The sequence below is a fragment of the Mesoplodon mirus genome (assembly GCF_964341445.2).
Source record: "Mesoplodon mirus genome assembly, chromosome: 2".
Lineage (NCBI taxonomy): Eukaryota > Metazoa > Chordata > Mammalia > Artiodactyla > Ziphiidae > Mesoplodon > Mesoplodon mirus.
The window spans coordinates 203874229-203892276 of NC_138977.1; the positions used below are offsets into that span (position 1 = coordinate 203874229).

General features: G+C 53.8%; 3 protein-coding genes across 3 annotated transcripts in view; 1 reads left to right on the plus strand and 2 right to left on the minus strand.

Annotated features, from left to right (window-relative positions):
- The window catches only part of LOC309816317 (uncharacterized protein C10orf95 homolog), a gene marked incomplete at its 5' end in the record, with an annotated part of 234588 nt that overhangs the window by 41344 nt on the left and 175196 nt on the right, over positions 1-18048 (minus strand). The window lies entirely within an intron of this gene.
- Positions 6-3215, plus strand: ELOVL3 (ELOVL fatty acid elongase 3). The gene is made up of 4 exons (XM_082609117.1): positions 6-340; positions 1292-1423; positions 2055-2206; positions 2462-3215. Exons 1-3 carry the CDS (start codon positions 240-242, stop codon positions 2167-2169), a joined length of 348 nt encoding a protein of 115 aa, XP_082465243.1. The 5' UTR covers positions 6-239; the 3' UTR covers positions 2170-2206; positions 2462-3215.
- PITX3 (paired like homeodomain 3) lies at positions 4150-5799 on the minus strand (the record flags this gene model as incomplete). Its single annotated transcript, XM_082610925.1, has 3 exons — positions 5670-5799; positions 5296-5498; positions 4150-4737 (listed from the first exon to the last, which is right to left on the minus strand). Exons 1-3 carry the CDS (start codon positions 5785-5787, stop codon positions 4150-4152), a joined length of 909 nt encoding a protein of 302 aa, XP_082467051.1. The 5' UTR covers positions 5788-5799.

The following is an 18048-nucleotide window of genomic DNA, read 5'->3' on the forward strand; positions in this document are numbered from 1 at the left end:
GGGGCCGCGAGCCTCCGAGGCCTGCCTTTTGGCAATTCCGCGTTATATACCGCAGTGGCGGCGGTGGTGGAAGCCGGCTGGACTGCAGCGCACGTGCCTGGATCTGACGCTCTTCAGCTTGCCGCGTAGTTCCTTGGGTTCTGGGTCTGGTCAGTCCTGCCCCGAGGTTCGCTCCATCCTCGGTCCCCTAACTCTTGTCCAGCTCCCTAAGCTCCCGACCTCAGCATCTGCAGAACGAAATGGTCACGGCCATGAATATCTCAGATGAAGTTGAGCAGATGTTCCAGCCCTACAACTTCGAGCTGTTCCAGGACATAAGGCCCGTTTTGGAGGAGTACTGGTGAGACCTGGAGAAGGGGAAGAGCCGTGTCAGGGGCCCAACTCTGATGACTGCTATTTGGGGGGATTGGCGGAAGAGGGGGAGGGCGATACACAGAATACCCACAGTGATTTTGCTAAAGAGCAAAGGTATCGGGCTCCCCAGTACTGGCTTTACGTACCCGTTGTCCCAGGTGCAGGTAGTGTGGCACCTCAAAGAAGTTAGGTCTGGAAGAAAGGAAGGCAGAAATAAGAGGATGGGGTGAGGAATGTGGGAGGAGATAGAAACCAAGAGGAAAGAGTGTAGTGAGAACTGGTCTCTGAAGAATGGAGCTGATCTGAACTCCTACTCGCACCCACCTTATAGATGACTCTCCATCCTTTGTGGCCGCATGTGTGCGCATGCGTGCATAGTGCTGGTACCCGGGGACAGCCTGCCCCTTCACAGTTATCATCTTGTTCCTCAAATGCTCCATCATACCTGCTGTGGAGAAGGAGACAAAATCTAGATACTCTTCCAAAATTTCCTCAGGCTTTGCCCAAGAGCTCCCCAGAGGTGTTTGTGGGTTGACTTTGTGCTCCAGCCAATTTGCCATGACCCAACCAGGCAGAAGCTGTTGCCACATTCTTCTTACACCACAGTCCTGGGTTGCTTCTAGGCATGAGTCAGCAGCTGTCACCCACTCCCAACCCCATTGAGAGAGCAGTAATCACAGAAAACTTGGACATAGCCCCTGCCCTGTGCTAGGTACTTTATATATATTAACACTGTCAGGAGAGGAGTGGTATTCCCCTCTTACAAAATAAGGGGAATACTAATGCTCAGAAAACTAAGTAGTTTTTCCAATGTCACACAGCTAGTAAATGGCAGAAGTAGGACTCCAACCCAGAGCACTCACCTAGAGATACGAGTGGGCATTCCTCTAACCAGCATCTACCCATAAGCCCATCCCCTCTCCCTTCTGCCTGCCAGGGCAACCTCATTCACCATAGCTCTGATCTACCTGCTGCTCGTCTTTGTGGGGCAGAACTACATGAAGGCACGGAAGGGTTTCACCCCGCAGGGACCTCTCATCCTTTGGTCATTCTGCCTTGCAATCTTCAGGTAAGACCCCCCCAACCCATCTTATAGACCCTAGACCCACATTCTATCCCTAAAAACTTTCTAGAAACCTCAATTGTATCAATTCCCCAAGTTGCCCCCTAACTCTCTCCCTATCCCATTCTCTCAGCTCTAACTTCTCTCCTCAGGTTCCACCCTCCTCCCATATTCCCGTTTTCCTTCTCCAGTCCCCAAACTGGCCGTCTCTGCTCCTCTCACAAGTCCTCTTGTGCTCATGGAGTCTTGGTACTTCCAGCAGTTTCCCCAGCCTCTAATACTCTCTGCATCTAATACCCTCTCCCAAGACCTTCCAATAACTTCCCCAGCCCCTTCTTTCCATATTCCGCCCCCCCAAACTCCTTCGATCACCCCCCATCCTGCCACCCATGTCCTCCCATCCCATGAGCCCTATTCCCTAACTCAACTTTCAGTCCCAATCTTCAGCACTCCCTGGTCCTTCCCTAGCCTTCATGTCTTCTAGATTACTGGTTGGCTCTACCAGGTTGGCCACAGGATCTCAGAAGCTGTGACCCATCCCCTATGGAGGGTGGGGAGGTGGTGGAAGTTGACCAGGTGAAGCGTAGATTGATGCCTGGGAATGACCCTTATACCCTTTTCTTCTGTCCCATTTCAGTATCCTTGGGGCAGTGAGGACATGGAGCTATATGGGGACCGTGCTACTTAGGGGGAGCCTAAAGAAAACTGTATGCTTCTTCATCTTCACCGATAACCCCATAATCAAATTCTGATCCTGCCTCTTTGTTCTCAGCAAGATCATTGAACTTGGTGAGTGGCAAGGCTTTGTCTCTCTGGTGTCCGGTCAGCTGCACCCCTCCTCAGGGCCCCCCCTTACCCATCACATGGAAAGTCCCTTCCCCACCCCTGGGTCCTAACAACACCTCTCACCCAAACCCCTCCTTAGATTCTCTGCCACAAAGACCCCTCTCCCTGCCCTGATAATTCCCCATATGCCCCCACGTCCTGTGCGGAGGGTGGTCCCAACACTGGGTGGTATGCCAGCTATGACTCCCCATCTCCCAGGAGACACGGCCTTCATCATCCTGTGTAAGCAGCCACTCATCTTTGTGCACTGGTACCACCACAGCACAGAGCTAGTGTACAAGAGCTTTGGATACAAGAACAAGGTGGCTGCAGGCGGCTGGTTCATGACCATGAACTACGGTGTACATGCCATTATGTACACCTACTATACTCTGAAGGCTGCCAAAGTAAAGCCCCCCAGGTGGTTTCCCATGCTCATCACCAGCCTACAAATCCTGCAGATGTTTATGGGAGCTACTGTCGGTATCCTGACTTACATCTGGAGACAGGAACAGGGATGCCATACCACAAAGGAACACCTCTTCTGGTCCTTCATCTTGTATACAACCTATTTCCTCCTCTTTGTCCAGTTCTTCCACCAAAACTATGTAATTACCAAGGTCAAGGCCAAGACCAAGAGCCAGTGAAGGGTTGCAGAAAAGAAGGAGCCCCGAGCTCTCTCCTCCCCAGGGCACTGAGGGGCTGGGCTTAGGTTTGGAAAAATAATTAAGATGCCTTTTCTGCATGGTTTCCCCACGGGATGTGTACCCCAAGGTGGCAGGAGGTTATGACAGTCAAGAAGTGTCACCCCTGGGGTGGGGGTGTGATCTAGTACTTTGCTGTTTCTGTTTTTAATGTGAAGGCCAAACAGTCCCTGGGATGGAGTGGGACTGAGGAGGCTCCCCAGAGCTGAGTGATCTATATTTCCAGAAATCTTTCTTCTTCTTGCTCTATTTTTTAAATTAAAGATTTCAACAAGGTTTTGGAGGTTTGGGGATTTGGAGGAATAAGGGGACTGCTGTGATGGAGGAGGGCTGCTGGCAGTGGGTGAGAAGCTTAAGAGGGTGTGGTGTGTGGAAGGATGAGAGTCACACACAGACACTCAATAAGAATACTAGGCCTGGTAGGCACTTAATAAATGTCTGTTACAGACCAGAAGTTTATTGCTGTTAGAGGCCCAAGCCCCTCATAGGAACAGTGAGAAACAGGTGCAGAAAGGTGGAGTAACTTTTTCTAAAGTCATAGGCTTTCTAAGCTGCAGAATTGACATCTTTAAGTAAGCATTCGAGATCAGACCTTCCAGTTATCCTCCATGAGACCACGAGGTGGCGCTGCAGTACCAGCTTTGTCCAAGCCATACACACCTACACACGCACGCACGCACGCACGCATGCGTGCGTGCGCCGCTCAGCTCCAGGAATCCCCAGGCTTCCCCATCTTGGTGATGGTGGCCTGGGGAGGACTGAAGCCCTAGAAGCCTGGACCCCTATCTCTTTCCTGTACACCCAGCTCTCCTTTAGACATGGGGAAGGATAAGGGGAGAAGGCTCAACCGCAACTCTGAATCATCAGGCCTTTGACAGTCCGCGCACGTTTATTTCATTTATCTTTGAAAACCGGGGAAGGGGAGTCTGGAGAAGGCGGGGTGGACCAAGGGTGAGTTGGCACCCCGGGGAACTGGTCCCTGTTCCTGGCCTCAGTTCCAGGGGCGCGGACTAAGGGCCCAGTCCACCCCTCAGGCCTGGGAGGGGGAAGGCTCTCTCCTGAGCCGGCCGCCTCCCCAAGCCCGACTGCCCCAGCACCCCTCTCAGACCCCGGGGCGGGGGCAAGCCAGGCAAGAAGACCCCAGTCCGTAGAGGCCGTAACTTATCGCCCCCGCCCTCAGGGATGATCGACGGGCGGGGCCATTCACACAGGCCGTTCCACTGCGTACTGGCACGGACTGAGGTTGGCGGCCGGGGGCGGCCCGGGCACGGCAGGGTAGCTGAAAGTGGCGTGCTGTTTGGCCTTGAGCCTCAGGCTGGCCAGACTCGAGTTACACGGGTCCCGATATACGTAGGGGGAGGAGGCGGCTGCTGCTGCGGCTGCTGCGGCCGAGGCGTAAGGGCAGGATACTGCCCCGGAGGACACTGCGGCCGGAGCCAGCCCGGGGGGCCCCCCACCTAGGCCCTGCAGGGCCCCAGGCCCTGGCACAGTGCCCGGGGCAGTCGCGGCCGAGGGGACCATGGAGGCGGCGATGGAGCTGGGTGGCGAGAAGACGGGCTGTGACGCCAGAGGCCCCACGTTGACCGAGTTGAAGGCGAACGGGAAGGTCTTGGCGGCGAGCGGCGGGCCCAGCGCCTTGGGTGGCCAATTGCTGTACGAGTAACCGGGGTACACCTCCTCGTAGGGCGGCACCAGCCCCCCGAGCGGCGCCGCGAAGCCGCCCTTGCACAGCTCCGCCTGCTGGCTGCGCTCGCGCTTTCGCCACTTGGCGCGCCGGTTCTTGAACCACACCTGTGGGCGTGGGAGAAAGGCTGTCAGGGCCCGGCCCCCGCAAGCGTCTGGTGGGTGGGTCGCCCAGGCAGGGGACCAAGCGGGGGCCGGGGCCGGGGCCGGGCGGAGCATAAGCGAGAGGAGGTGGTGGAGCATAACCACCCCAGAAACGGGAATGGGGTGGTGGAGCAGCCGGTCGGGGTGAGGGAAGAGCTCACGGAGTCAGCGGGCTGAGAAAGAAGCAGTCTGCCACAGAACTGAGTCGGGGGCGACAGGGCTGCGGGGGTGGGCAGCAGGATCGGGTCTAGGAGAAGTGGAGAACCAGAGACAGTGCCAGGGGAGAGGGAGCGCGCCGTCTGGAGTGAAGGGGTGCAGGAAGAGCAGAGATTGGAGGCTGGTGGAAAGAAGGCCGTGCGGGCAGGGGCCGGGGCCGGGGGACGTCGGGTGTTGGGTCCGAGGATGGGGCAGGCAGGGCAGAACTACAGGATGATGGTTCCGAAGCTACTTGCTGAGCGGCCCGCGAGAGGGAGGCCCGGGATGGAGTGAGGGTGGCGGCTCTGGGGGTGGGGGGCGGCGTACCCGCACGCGGGCCTCGGTGAGGTTGGTCCACACGGCGATCTCTTCCCGCGTACTCATGTCGGGGTAGCGGTTCCTCTGGAAGGTCGCCTCCAGCTCCTGCAGCTGCTGGCTGGTGAAGTGCGTGCGCTGCCGCCTCTGCTTCTTCTTCAGCGAGCTGTCTTCGGGGGAGCCGCCGGGCAGCGAAACCGAGGCCTTCTCCGAGTCTGGGGGCCGGGGTGGGGTCGGTCACAGCGCGTTCTTGCCTTGCGGATTCCCGGGCTCGGGGGCTTCCTCGGCGGGGCCCCTCACTCCCACCTGGGCTTGCACTCCCGGGTCCCACCCTCGTTAGGGATGGAGCTGTTATTTCCCCCACCCCCAGAAGGGGGCGCGCTCACCGCTGTGCTCTTGGCCCTTGCAGCCGTGTTCCGGGATTGGGGGGTGGGGGGTGCCCGCATCTGACAGCGAGAGGGCGGGGCTCCGGGCCTCTGCCTCGCTGAGCAGGCCGAACTCCATGGGGGGAGGACTCTGGAGGGAAGCGAAGACACAGACCTGGTTAATGGGAAGAAAATCTCCGGGTTATCTGGTTCCCAGTAGTTTTTCCCCACTAGTTTTCTGCCCCCTTTCTCTGCCACCGACATAAAGCTACCCCTGTGTAGGGTGCCCTAGGATAGAATGGGGAAACAGCAGCCTAAGCCGGGGAGAGGTGTATACTCAAGAGATTTTATACACAGTTATACACACTAGACTTTGATTTCTTCAGTGTTGGGCACCTAGAACCCTGCCTGGTGCACTGTTGGTGTTCAACAGATATTTATTGAATTAATGAAAACCACACTGTTGCACACCGCATACCATACACACCACATACTCAGAAATTAAATTCCCTCTCACACGAGTGCCCAATATCCCCTTAAACTCAAACATGCCTCTCAGCCAGTCACACCTGAGATGCAGTCTGAACCTGTGTTATTCACTCTCCAGTGGGACAGATTTGATTTTGAACCAGGCCTGATATGTCTCCCATAAGGAGAATCACTGCTATCATTTATGAGTACTTACTATGTGTCTTCACCTCATTATCTCTCCCCTCACAAGAAGGAATCAATATTAGGTATGATCACCCTTTTTCAGGTGAGGAAACTGAGACTTGAAGTAATGATTAAGGTTAAAGAGCTTGTAAGCAGTGGAGCTGGGATCTGAACCAGGTCTGGGAGATTCCTAAACTGTGCTTTTCTTTGTTTGCTTTTTCAGACTGTGTTCTTTGGGGCCCTCCTCACAAACCCCCTCAGGGACTGGAACTTAGGGTTAACCTCAGGGATAGAGATCTAGCCTGATCTTACTTGGGTCTACTTCAACTAGGGCAGCCCTGCTTTTGTCTGTTTTGTTTATGCTTTCTGGAGAGATTCATTTGAAGAAAGTCTTCCAGGATCAAAAACAAGTTTGAAAATCACTCTCTTCTTCTATATGTGCCCAGACACACACACTGCACCCTACCAGTCACCATTGTCACGCATGGCTTCTTGCTGGCCCACCCCAGGCTGTGGATGTGGGCTTCTTAAAACCCCCTTCCTACCCTTACTCCCTATGCCAAACCTTACCTGACATTGCCCAGGAGCCTGCCTGTGTCCCCCTCCAAGTGTCCCCTGCAGGGTCCCCTTTCCTTCTGGCTCTCCCAGGCCCCCTCTGGTGGGGGGAAGGGAAAAGGGCACTAGTGGGGCTCAAGACTCCAGATGCCTCTTGGTCAGAGGAGAACCAAAGGAGGCTGGGGACAGAGAAACAGGGATGAAAAGCTGGGTAGGAGGGGTCCATCTGCCTCCCCATTAACAGGGACTTAATGCAGGCTGTGCAAGGTGGCATTAATGTGGAGGATTAGCCTAGATTGAGACGTGTGTCACTTGGCTGCTCTGAATTTATTAGGAGCCTTTCTCAGGGAGGCGCAGATGGGCGGCGGCCTGTATTTGCACATGGTAATGCCCCCTTCAACCAGCTCAGAGATGACAGCTGTCCCCCCACCTCTCCACCTCTCAAGCTAGATTGGGGATGGGTCAGAGGTCAAGGCAGGAGGTTGAGAAACAGTCCCTGTTCTTTCCACAGGCAGAGAGGACTAGACCTTGGACCCTCTCCTAGGGTTGGAGAAGCAGGGCTGAATGGAACCCCGGGAAGGAAGAAGAGAAGTCAGGCCAGGGGTGGGGCTGCTCTGCTTCCCTCCCCTTCCAGATCTGAGGACTGGAGCGAGAGGCTTAGGGCTGGCCCAGTGATGCTCCAATAGAAGGGAGAGGCCATTGGGAGGGACCTGGAGCAGCCTTGGCTAGTAGCTCTGCCCAAGTAGCTGGGGAGGCTTAGAACTGAGAGCTGGGAAAAGGGGTGCTCTGAAGTCTCTTCATACCTAAGATGCCCTCAAAATTGCAAACCATGCCCCTGACCTCTCCAGATGCCCACAGGAGCAAGGCAGACCTGGGAAAAGAGGGACAGTTGGGTTTCCCTGTAGGGAAAGCTGAGTCCCACCATTGCCGTTCATCCTTCCAGTCTGCTTTGCCTCCAGACTTCCCATTTTCCAAACTCCCGTTCCCCCAGCATTCCATACCTGTGCCTTGGTTTCACCCTTTATTTCAGCAGAGGGAGGCAGGGTGAGGAGAGAGAAGGGCCAGAATAAAAGACGAGGCTGAGAAAGCAGAGTTCAGGCTGTGTGTTCTCAGAGACAGACAGACACACATGCAGACACACACGGGCCCCCACTCAGACAAAATAAGCACTAGGACTTGGAGCTAGAGGCCTACAAACACACACTCTCCCACACGCGCTCCCACATTCAGGCAGACAGACACACCGTCACACAGTCTCCTCTCTCTCTGACAGGGACAGCTGCCTCGGCTGTTTTGGAGCTAGCCATTATCCTCCCCCTTCCCCTTCCTGGCCCCTTTGAACCTCAGCTCTCAGTCCCAGGAACTAAGGACTCTGTGGGGGAGGAGGAAGCCAAAGGAGCCACGGGAGGGAGTGGTCTACACTCAGTGGCTGCTGGAGAGAGCCTGTTTGGCTGAGTGGGGAGAAGGTATGAAGATGCTGGAAAAAGAGGATGGGGTAGCGGTGGGGGGCAGAAACTGACGAGGCCCCTCCTGGGAAAGTAATCTGGTATACCCCAAAGAAACTAGGATTGGGGTCAAAAGATCTGGGTTCACGTCCTGGCTTCCCAACTTACTAGCTGTGTGTCCTTGGCAAATTACCTATCTAGGCATATTTTTTCATCTGTAAAAGTGAGATTATAACCCCTTCCCTATCTACCTTCAGTATTGTTACAAGGTTACAATAAAACATAACATTTAAAAATGGGTAGGGGGCTTCCCTGGTGGCACAGTGGCTAAGAATCCACCTGACAATGCAGGGGACACAGATTCGAGCCCTGATCTGGGAAGATCCCATGTGCCGGGGAGCAACTAAGCCCGTGCTCCACAACTACTGAGGCCACGTGCCACAACTACTGAAGCCTGTGCTCCTCGAGCCCATGCTCCACAACAAGACAAGCCACCGCAATGAGAAGCCCGCGCACCGCAACGAAGACCCAACACAGCCATAAATAAATAAAATTATTTTTAAAAATGGGTAGGGGTCAAACTCTATCCAAGTTGCTGTTGTTCGTGTTGTTGTTTTCCCCCTCATTCATTGAAATGATGTTTGTTTGGCACCTTCTGTGAGCTGGGCGTTGAGTAAGGCACTCAGGATAGAGTGGTAAATTAGATCTCATTCTTGTCTCTGCCATTGCTTGAGTGGTTCACCTCCCTAGATCCTGTGTCTCCCAGTGAAAAGTTGCTCTGAATAAGGGGAAGCATGCTGCATTTTAGAGAGGGATGCAAGTGTGTGTTGTGAGCACTCTGTTCTAAACATAAAGGAGGGTCCAGTCAATAAGGAAACAGCCAAATGGGCAGAGTAGCCCAAGCTGGGAGCCATTTTGGGCACCAGTGACTGGTGGTAGAGGAAAGAATAAAGGCTTCAGGCTCTTGGCTGGGTTAGTCATAGCAGAAAGAGCGGGTGTGGCTGAGAAGGGCCCTGCCTGTGGAGCTGAAAAAGCAGGAACACTAATACCAGGCAGGCAACAGAGAGAGCGGGTGGGGGCAGAGGCCTCTAGCAGACTCGTGTCCGGTGGGCTAGTAAGGCAGAGGCTGGGGGTGCCAAGCTGTTGTCTGAGCTGGAGACAGGCTGGCTGAGGATTAAGCTCCCCCAAACTGCTGGAGGTTGGGAAGCTGGGGAGTTGGGACTGCGGCCAGGGACTTTGCCTCACTCAGTGGACAGGGACAGGCAGTAGGTCTGGAAGCCACAGGTTTGGCTGATGCTGGTAGGAAATACCAGGAAGGGCCAAAGAGAGCCAAGAGCTAACAGTGGTGCTGAGTCCAGCTCTTGGGGGGGCCTCCTGCCCCACCCCAGCCTTTCCGACACACCCTGCAGGGGGTGCATGGCCCAGGCCCCACTGGTGTCAGGGTGGCAATCCCAGCCCTAGGGAGAATAGAGGGCCTGCAGGTGACCTCTGACTCTGAAGTACAGCATGGAATTACAGGAAGCTGTCATGGACTGCAGCAAGAACAAAATATCCAAGATAATTAAGGAGGAGATCAGAGACTGTCACAGACCAGCGAGGCCATAGTGGGGAGGCCATGGTTTCCAAGGGACACAACTCATGACAAGAAGGCAACTGCCATGTGCACCCACTTTTGTCCTGAAGCCAAAGGGGTAGACCAGGTTCACAGCCAAAGAGCCCCCAAGTAGTTGCAATAATAATACCCAAGGCAGGAGGCACACCCTGGAACTGAAATGGGAGAAAACCTTTTCTTGCATGGGCTGAATGAAAAAGAAGATAAGAGGGGATGGAGTTGTGATGCTGTGGCTCAGCTCAGCAAGCAGCAAGTTGGCAAACAGGTGTAAACCAGGGCCCTAAACTAGGACGGAGCCATCCTATAAACCTAAAACTAAAGTGTGGCCCTTAAGTGCACACAGCCTCATGCTCATTAGGGATGCTGAGCACCCACACTGTCTGGTTGGCTGAGCTGCAGTGAGCAAATGAGGGCAAATGAAGACAGCTGTAGACAAGGCTCACCGCCCCAAGAGGAAAACCTAAGACTCAGGTAGAGGCAACAATGATTTGATGCACTTAATTTATCAAGGGGCAAATCAGGGATCAGAGAAATGGGCCTCCACACCCTTTCCCCCCTTCTCTTCTTCTTTCCTTCAACAAGCATTAGGTGCTAAGACAGATACCCAAGAATGGTAAGGCACAGACCCTAACTTCTAGGAGCCTACAGTCTAGGGGGGCAAACAGAGCACAGGATGGAATGGTGGTCTGCATGGGCCTGATTCTCAGATCGTGGAAGATCAGAAAGACGGTAGCGCATGTAAGGTGGTATCAAGTTTTGGGGCTCAGAGAATGTAGCACCTGGCTGATCTGGAAATTAGGGAGGCAGAGAAGGGGGCAGAGGCTTCTAAATAACAGAGCAGTAGGTTCAGAGGGTAGCAGGGAGCCTAGCTTGGCCAGGGTCTCAGTGTGGGCAATGGGAGATCATCAGAGAAGAATGGTCAGACTGAGAGGGTGTCCAATGAGGGGCAAGAGGTGGGGGTCCAGGCTTGATACAGTGTAGGCTAGAGCAACTCCAGCTTTTCCACCAAAACAACCCTAAGACTAAGTAAGAGAGAAGATAGTACAGGACACTAGGGGCACAACCTGAAACAGCGGCCGCCAGTATGAAATTTCTTTGAGATCTTCAGCTTTATATTAAAAATCAAAGCAAATTTTGCATTCCATTCCATACTTATGTTTGTTTTAATATAAAAAATAATGTTTTCTCTCCAAATCTCCAAGAGACATCTTCAAGTGACATCACCACACCAGGAAGATGGGGTTGGCTTAGCCTGCAGAGTCATGCCACTCCCACTCCTATACTGCCCTCTCCCACCTCACCCCCCACTGAGAAGCATTGCTCCCAGCAGTGGGAGTCACTGGAGGCTTGTAGGCGAGGGAGTGACATCAAAGCAGTGTCTTTGGGATCTTTATTTGGCTGTGGTGAGCAGAATGGATTGGGCAAGGGAGAGATAAGAAAGGGGAAACTATGAGAGGTGAAAAGAAGGCCCCAGGGAAGCAAGAGGAGTGGAGAGAGCTCTGAAAGCAGCTTTCTCACCCCACTGCCTTTTCTTTTCTTTCCCTATCACTCTTATCATGGGTCCCTGTCAGTGACTAGGGACTAGACACTCTAGATAGTCCCAAAGCTCAGGACCTAGTGGAACCTTCAGATTAGCTGCCATCTCCCTCCCTCACACTCTAGGAAGCATCATTTAGAGTAAATGGAGAAGAAAAGATTTGGGTGGTGTCTTTCTCTTGTGCTCATCCCCAACTCAGCTCCAGCTTGCCTCCTCTGCCCTCCCTTCCTGGACCTGGGTTCTGGGTCCATATTCACATCCTTGAGCAGGAGGCAGGCAGGGATCAGATCAGGATATTTGGTCTGGTAGAGGAGCTAAGCATTTGGGGAGCTCCCTAGAACTCTTCTTGGGGAGGGATAGTGGCTGGCATCTGAAGCCTAGGATAGGGTGTCTCATCTGTCATTGAGAATCTTCCCATGACTGGATCACGGATGCTAGCAGGCTGATCTGAGGCTTGAGACACCACCCTTCCAAACGAAGATTCTGTGCTTACAGGGGACCTACAGTTTGGGCATAATAATAGCAATAATGTTTCTTATTTCTGTGGTGCTTCTCCATTTGCAAAGGGCTTTCAAATATATGATTTCATTTAACTCTTAAAACCACTTTGAATGGCAGGAATGACCATCCCTATTTCACCTCTAAGAAGACGAATTTGTCCACGGTTACACAGATTGAAGAGATTCTAATCCAGTTCTCCTAAGACCAGGGACTGAGCTCTTTCCACTCCTCGCCCCCTTCACTCCAGCAACCATTTGTAGCTCTGACATGCATTGATCCTTCCAAGCCCTTAAGGATTCCTTTTCTACTTCCTGCCTCTACCACCTCTCTGGAAAAGAGCTCTGGAAGTTTGCTGCCCACAGTGTGCCAAGGAACATTTTTCTATTCATCATGTGCTTGCATCATTCCAGTTCTAAGAGGCCCCCTCGTCTCTGGTTTCAGGATTTGGGGAGCAAACAAATCTGCTTATCTAGGCCTTTCCTTATTTTGTGAATTTCCATCCTATCTCCCTTTCCAGAGGCCTAAAACTTCAAGTTTGCTCTCTCCAGCAGCCCCTGGCTCCCCCTTCTGCCACCATTCTCTGACCCTTCTCTAGGTCCATGACATTCTCCCTAAGAGCCAGTGACCAGGCATGCACTCAGCTAAATGGCTTTATGCAGGGGCAGGAGGTCTGCCTTTTGTTTCTAGTCATCTTTCTTATAATGCCATTGCTTTTTGGCCTTTTTGGCAAAAGTAGAACTTAGGGCTATGGTTTTCAGGTAATGCCTTCCCTATTCCTTTCCTGACTCGGCCTTTAATTTCACCCATAATTTCAGTGGTTTTCAAAGGTAATGGGAGCACAAGCCCCTTGAAAAGGGTATCAGAATGTGATGGGGGTAACTGGGATATGACTCTATATTTATCAAAAAGGGGAGAGGGACAGAAGAGTTTGGAAAACAATGTTCTAGCTGATGATAAGTGAATTTAAAAGTAAGGAGTGGAGGTGGGAGTGTGGGGAGGACGTATTATATGTCATTCATGGTTGGAGGGTGAGAAAGGTTGAAACCCACTTGTTTAGATTACTCATTGCTAAACATATTACCCTGCACTTGTCCCCATGAAACTCAGTCACCAAATGGGCTGTTTTGCTTACTTACATAGACTGGGAGAGTTCTCTCTACTCTGTTCCCTTCAGCTTAACTGGGCTCTGGTTAAAGAGTTGGAGTCAGGATGGGCGGTCATTGTACGGGTCCAAAGAAATCAGGGCCCTCTCCCAGCTGTAGGAAAAGCAAACAGGGTAGTTGGGTAGGGCTGAGACATCCTTCCCAACCAGAGATGGAGGGCAATAAAGTCCCATGTTGGATCCCAGTGTCTGGATTCTGTGTCTCCTTCCTACCTCCTCTCAGCCACCAGAGTGGTGTGGGGATTGGTGGGACTGAGGAAGCAAAAAGGGAAACAAGACCACAGGGTTTGCTTTGCTAAAGGGCTGCAGTTTTCTCTCTGGGCCTGGGCTCCTGCCCACTGTGGGAAAGGAGACTTTAGCCTGCTGACACCCAGGCAGAGTCTGGGGGGGTACCTGGTCAGCTGTATTGGAATTAGGGGTTGACTCTGAGTTTGTGAGGGAACTGAAGCTGTCAGGGGCTTGTGCTAGGCTCTTCTTTGCCCTCCCATTACCCTTTGTGGTTCATTCCTTCCTTTCCTGGTCTTGGTTCCCACTAGCAGTCCCACCATTGGCTCTCTCTCCACAAATTTGGATTCTGGAAGTCCGGGGTGATGCTCAGATCGCATCTAGTCTGGGTTAGAGAGGGAATGTCTCCCGGGCCACTCCAACCCAAGGCCAGACTTCAGCCTTTACTCTCACTCCCTGCTCCATGTCCCGCAGCCCCTAGGAGCAGAGACAAGTTTGAAAAGTGTGAGCTGCGATTCTAGGCAACCCACCACAGCAAACACCACCGTACACGCAGAAGCTGGGCAGGCGCTGCGGGGTAAATGGACATGCCACTCGGCCAGGGACATTCTGTCCACCACTGCCCGACACAGCGCCTGCTCCGGAGAGACCAACCTCGCTGCGCCGGACATTCTGTCAGCCCTGAGCCCCGCGCGCCGCGGACATTCCGTCCAATTCCGTGGCTGCCCCAGGTCGGGACCCATCGGGGTCCTGACACCCCAAGCAGACACACCAGACCCGCCGCCTGGTCACTCGGACTACCCAACCTCGGCCTTGCAGCCCACACAGCGGCCATCTGACCCGGTCGCTGTCGTGTTCTCACAACACGGTTCCTATCCCAACTGCAAAGCAGCTGGGAAGAGAAGCTTGTGCGACTAAGGCACCCCTGCTCCCGGTCCCTGGAGTCTGAGACCCAGCCGAGGGGTGTTGGGCAGTGCCAACTGCCGCCTTGCTGGGCGCCCGCCGCCAGCTGCCCCCACTGGCCAGGGCCTCGCCAACCCCTTTGGCTCCCTGGCTGTCGGCCCCGCGCCCCCGGATTCCAGGGCGCTTTCTGGTAATGGTTTCCCGACTCTACTCCCTGCTTCGCGGAGCCCCTGTCCTGACCTCATGTCTCCGACTTCTCTTCGGATCCCTCGAGTCTTCCCCTTCTCTGTCCCCCGAGTCCTGGCGCTAAGTTTCCCTTTTTCTAAGTCCTGGCCCCAGGTCTGCAGTCCGCCCTCCCTGTTTCGACCCGTTCCCCAGGCACCGTTTTCCAGTTCAGCAGCCCTAGGTCCCGTTTCAGGGATCCCGAAGTCCGGCCATGGCCCCTCGGCCCCGTGAGCCCCTGTCCCCCGCATGGTCAAGCACTCACAGTGAGTCCCGCAGCAGGCAGACTCCCGGCAGCGGCGGCGGCGGCCGCAGTCTGGAGGGCAAGCAGGGGCCAGAGGCCGGGCACGCGGCCGGGGTGGGGGCCGCCCCCCTGCGCCCGGGCCGCCGCTCCGCTCCGGCGCTCCCGGACTCGCTGGGAGAGAGTAAGCCTCGCCGCGGACTGCCACCCCCCGCTGGCGCCCATTCACTTTATGGCAGCCCAGGGCGCCCCCAGCCCGCCGCTGCGAGCCTCACGCGTCGGGCCCCGCCCCCTTCCAGCTGCGCTACCGGGGCTCCACCCTTTCCAGCTGTGAATTTTCTGGCCCCGCCTTCAGGGGGGTGGTCCGGCCGGCGCGCCGCCAGGAACCCCGCCCCCTAGCCAATCGGAGGCGCTCCTCAGCAACTGGACCACGCCCCTCCCCACGTGGCTGATACAGCTCTGCTGAAGAGCATTTTGGCAGAACCGAGCGGGCGAGCGTAGAGTGGACCGGGTATCCCCGCGGAGCCGGGGCCGGTTGGCGGCGAGGTGGGACCAGGCCGCCACCCCGAGCGAATTGGAACGGTGCTGGGGGATAGGACCAGGTGGGAGGGCGCACGGGCCGGGAGAGGCCATGGGGTTTCAGCGCTCAGACTTCGTTGCCGCTCAAGTTTCGGCGCTTTTCTCCACTTGTCGCTGTCTGTCTCTCTGCCCTTTTGTCTCTGCTCCAATCCTCCCACGTCTCGCCTTTCTTTCCTCTTTTATTTTCTCCGCCACCACTCTGCTCCTGCTGTTTGTCTCACTCCTCCATCCCCTGCCACTTCGAAAGACTAATTTCGCTTTCTGATCCTCTTTTTCCTTTTTTCCTTGCATTTTTCTCTCTTCCTTTTCTCGGCTGCGCCCTCCACCCCCCCATCCCCACCCCCACCCCAGCCCTTTTTTCCTCTCCTCCAAGGAAGGTGGCTTCATGGAGAAAGCAGAGTTTGGAGTGCGACAAACGAAAACAGCATTCTAACCCTGCCACCAGCTGCAACATCACTGAGTGACCTTGGACAAGTAACTTAACTATGACTCCCTTACTCCCCCTTCCCCCGCAAAATTAAAAGAGGTTCTAGCTGGTTCTCAGGGCTGGGCTGGGCACTCCTCAGAGGCCTGGGCAAGTTCCCTGTCAGTCTTCACTCTTGTCTCACACAAGCTACGTTCTCCCAGCCTTACCAGGGCTACCTGCTCCTTGGTGATACCAAGTTCAGTTCTGTGGGCAAGGTGTGGCCTTGGTGCTTGCAGGTTAGGGAGTTGCAAGGGATAGGACAGATGTCCCAAGCAACATGTGGAGTCAGGCTGGGTTTCTAGGGTGTCCCTGAGGGCCCTAAGCCCTATTATATAATATACTCCTAAGGTGAATCTGACCAGTCATGTCTCTGCTTAAAACCCTTCAGTGGCTCCTGTTTGCCCTCAGGATAAAGGCTAAGCTCCCTTGCATGGCACAGCAGACTTTCAGGACCTGACCCTGTCTTAATCTCCAGTCTCCTAGTGGTTTTCTGCACACCTCTGACAGTAATATATTTCTAACCAGTCTTCATTTTGTCAACTCCTACTCATCCCCCTAAGCTCCACTCAGGCCTCATTCTCTCTGGGAAGCCTTTCCTGAATTCCCACGTTAGCCAGATGTGTAGTCTCTTGCTCCCCCAGCCCTGCTGTGTGTGCCTCTATTACCCCACCCATGATATGGAAGAGATCAGCTTATGTGTTGTCCCCTATGATGCTAAGATTTGGGAGGGCAAGGACCATGTTTTCCTCATCTTTCTATTCCTATGCATGATGTAGACACTCAGTACTAAAATCTGAGAGGGAGATGTTTTGTCTGCTAAGATGATGGAGGTTAGAAGGGGCTGGGACATTGTCGTCTCTCTCCTCCTTATCTCTAACACACAATTCCATTCATACTTTTAGGTTGATTGACTTCTGGAGGTATGTAGGAGTGAAGATAGGGTAGTAGGGAGTTTTGTCCCACTTAGAAGATTTTTCAGTTGGTTATGCAGGACCTCTCAATCTGAGATAAGCCCAGGAGACCAAATCCCAGTTTTCAAGTGAAGGTGGAAAATGGCTCAGAGATGGGCTGGAAAGACATGCTATGGTGGTTGTATCCTTTGCCCCTGACTCTCGTTGGGTGAAAAAGGCAAGATCCTCAGCTGGACCCAGAGATCAGGAGCCCAACATGTAGGTACAGGAAGCTGTTAAGGAGTTCTTCAATTCTGATGTCAGGCCTGATGGTTTCTTGGTATTAGAGGATTCTAGCACAAGGATGGTCTTTGGATGTCTGGTTTTGAGACCACAGTCCTATGGGGTTAGGAATGGAGCTTCCCTGGACTTGAGTCATCCATAAATGGGAGGGAATGGGGAGAGAGTTGGTATCTTTTTTCATTGTCTCCTAGCAGTCTTTTCAGGTCTGCAGGGACACTGGGATTTATTCCAGCAGATGGGCTGGGAATTCCACCATTCAGTCTGCAAGGAGAAAACTCATCCTTCTGTCCTCTTTCTACACACTCTCACTTCTAGGTAATTCTAAATATCCTAGCAACCTCTATCATCTCTTGCCAGGGGAGAGGCAGCTGGGGGCAGAAGAGTGAAGACTGCGGTGGGCGTCTTGCCCTCAGGCCTCTCAGCATTTCTAAGGCTTCAGGAAAGGCTTCAGTTTCCTGTCACCGGTGATGTGGACTAACCTGTGTGATTAGTTTTTTTCTAGGTAGGTAAAGAGTGTCCAAGGCTTAGGATGAGGGTCAGAGCTGGGAGTCACAGTCTGATAAACTAAAGCATAAGAGGTATCGATGGGCAGTGAAAAAGAGAGCTGGACTGGGGGTGAGGACACCTAGGTTTGTTTCTCTGCTCTGTCATTAACTAGCTATACAAACGTGGGGGCCATCTTTCCATTCTGGGATTCAATTTCCTGCTCTGTAAAATGAAAGGACCTGGATTAGATATCCAAGCTTCCTGTCACCTCCCATTGTCTCTATTTCAGGATGATAGGAATGGGGCACAAGACATAGAAACAAAGTTGGGATGGGACAGACTCATTTATGAGAAGCCAAACAGGGCAAGCAGACGCGAAGGTGGGGGAAGGGAGGTTGGAATAGATTGCTCCCTCCATCCTGGAAGGAGCTCAGAACTGCCTAGAAAGGAAATGATCCCTCAAGGGTCACGGTATTGGCCCAGGTGACTTTAATAGGGAGTGGCGGCGGGCTTGCGCGTAGGGGTAGTAGGGTCGTCCACTCAGGCTCTCAAAAAGGACTCCGCCCCCTTTCCAGCAAGTCGTAGCTTTCTTCCCCATAATGCCCAGCAGCCACTGCCA